Source organism: Ostrea edulis, chromosome 9 (assembly GCF_947568905.1).
Source record: "Ostrea edulis chromosome 9, xbOstEdul1.1, whole genome shotgun sequence".
In the NCBI taxonomy this organism is placed as follows: Eukaryota; Metazoa; Mollusca; class Bivalvia; order Ostreida; family Ostreidae; genus Ostrea; species Ostrea edulis.
The window spans coordinates 67687423-67688598 of NC_079172.1; the positions used below are offsets into that span (position 1 = coordinate 67687423).

At 37.2% G+C, this 1176-nt stretch overlaps 1 protein-coding gene across 1 annotated transcript in view; it reads right to left on the minus strand.

Annotated features, from left to right (window-relative positions):
* Positions 1-532: 532 nt before the first annotated feature.
* The window catches only part of LOC125657867 (ATP-dependent RNA helicase DHX58-like), an 18307-nt gene continuing 17663 nt past the window's right edge, over positions 533-1176 (minus strand). Inside the window, exon 15 of the mRNA XM_048888728.2 lies at positions 533-1176. This exon is cut by the window's right edge and continues 185 nt beyond it. Within this exon, the coding sequence (XP_048744685.2) occupies positions 715-1176 (462 nt within the window). The 3' untranslated portion in view covers positions 533-714.

Here is a 1176-nt window from a genome sequence, read left to right on the forward strand (position 1 = left end):
AAGATAATCCTTAATTTTGAAATGAATTTCTAAATTTTATAACAGCAATTAAATATACATCCGCATTTTCAAGCTAGTAACGAAGTACTTAGCTACTGGGCTGTAGAGACCCCCGGGGACTAACAGTCCACCAGCAGAGGCCTCGACCCAGGGGTCATAATGTAAAACTTATACGGTAGCAATTTTGAAGCACCAGATGCGCATTTCGACAAATAATGTCTCTTCAGTGATGCTCAACCAAAATGTTTGAAATCCGAAATAACAAAGAAGTTTTAGAGCTAAATATAGCCAAAAACAGCGTGCCAAAAAAGTGGAATCAAATTCGAATATATGTCACAGGATGAGAATATTGATTACATTGTAATACATCTTCATTATCATTTCTTTACTATATCACACAAATGAAATCGTAAGCCATTCAATCCATTTTGATATTAGAGAAATACTAAGAAGTATTAAGCGATAAAAACAGCACATGCACGTTAATCATATTACTTTGTTCTTTTTCAAAGCACCGTAATAAATACCTGGATAAACTGTTATGATTTATTTGTACTATCAAGCTGTTGGCCACAATATACAACTGTATTCTAATAATGAAAAACATGCTGTCAACAAGAAAATAACATTCAGTCGAGGTTACTCAATCAATAAGTATTTTCTGTGTTTCAGTCTACTGCTCTCAACAAGGAAACATCCAAAATCGTCATTTTCTTAAACTTCTCCTTCAGATGGAAGTGTGTCCTGCTTCAGCTGGTTAAAAATCTCAATCAACTGAGCTTTGTTCACCTTCTTGATATCGAATTCCACTTTTCCCCACTTCTTGAATCGTTTTCTTTCCTTCCATTCCGCCAAATCTCCACCAGTATACCCAGGAACAAAGAGAAGGGCCTTCACTTTCAAGACCGGAACTTCAATGTCGTCCACACTGAAGGTTGTGCCCCATTTTGTCTTGCATCCCTTACAATGAATAATTCTCTTTTTGAATCGCGATGCCTCGTCTGTTTCTTCGAAATCACATCGATCTTGAAAGGCGAGATCCAGAACAACTCTGTGTTGTCCTGTAAAGATTCTGACGTCACGGCCCATCACTGCAAATGCCTGACATTTCCAGCAAATTATGGCAAAGGAGGTGTTTGTTTTAACAATAGAGTTCTCTAGGAAGAAGGATCCGAT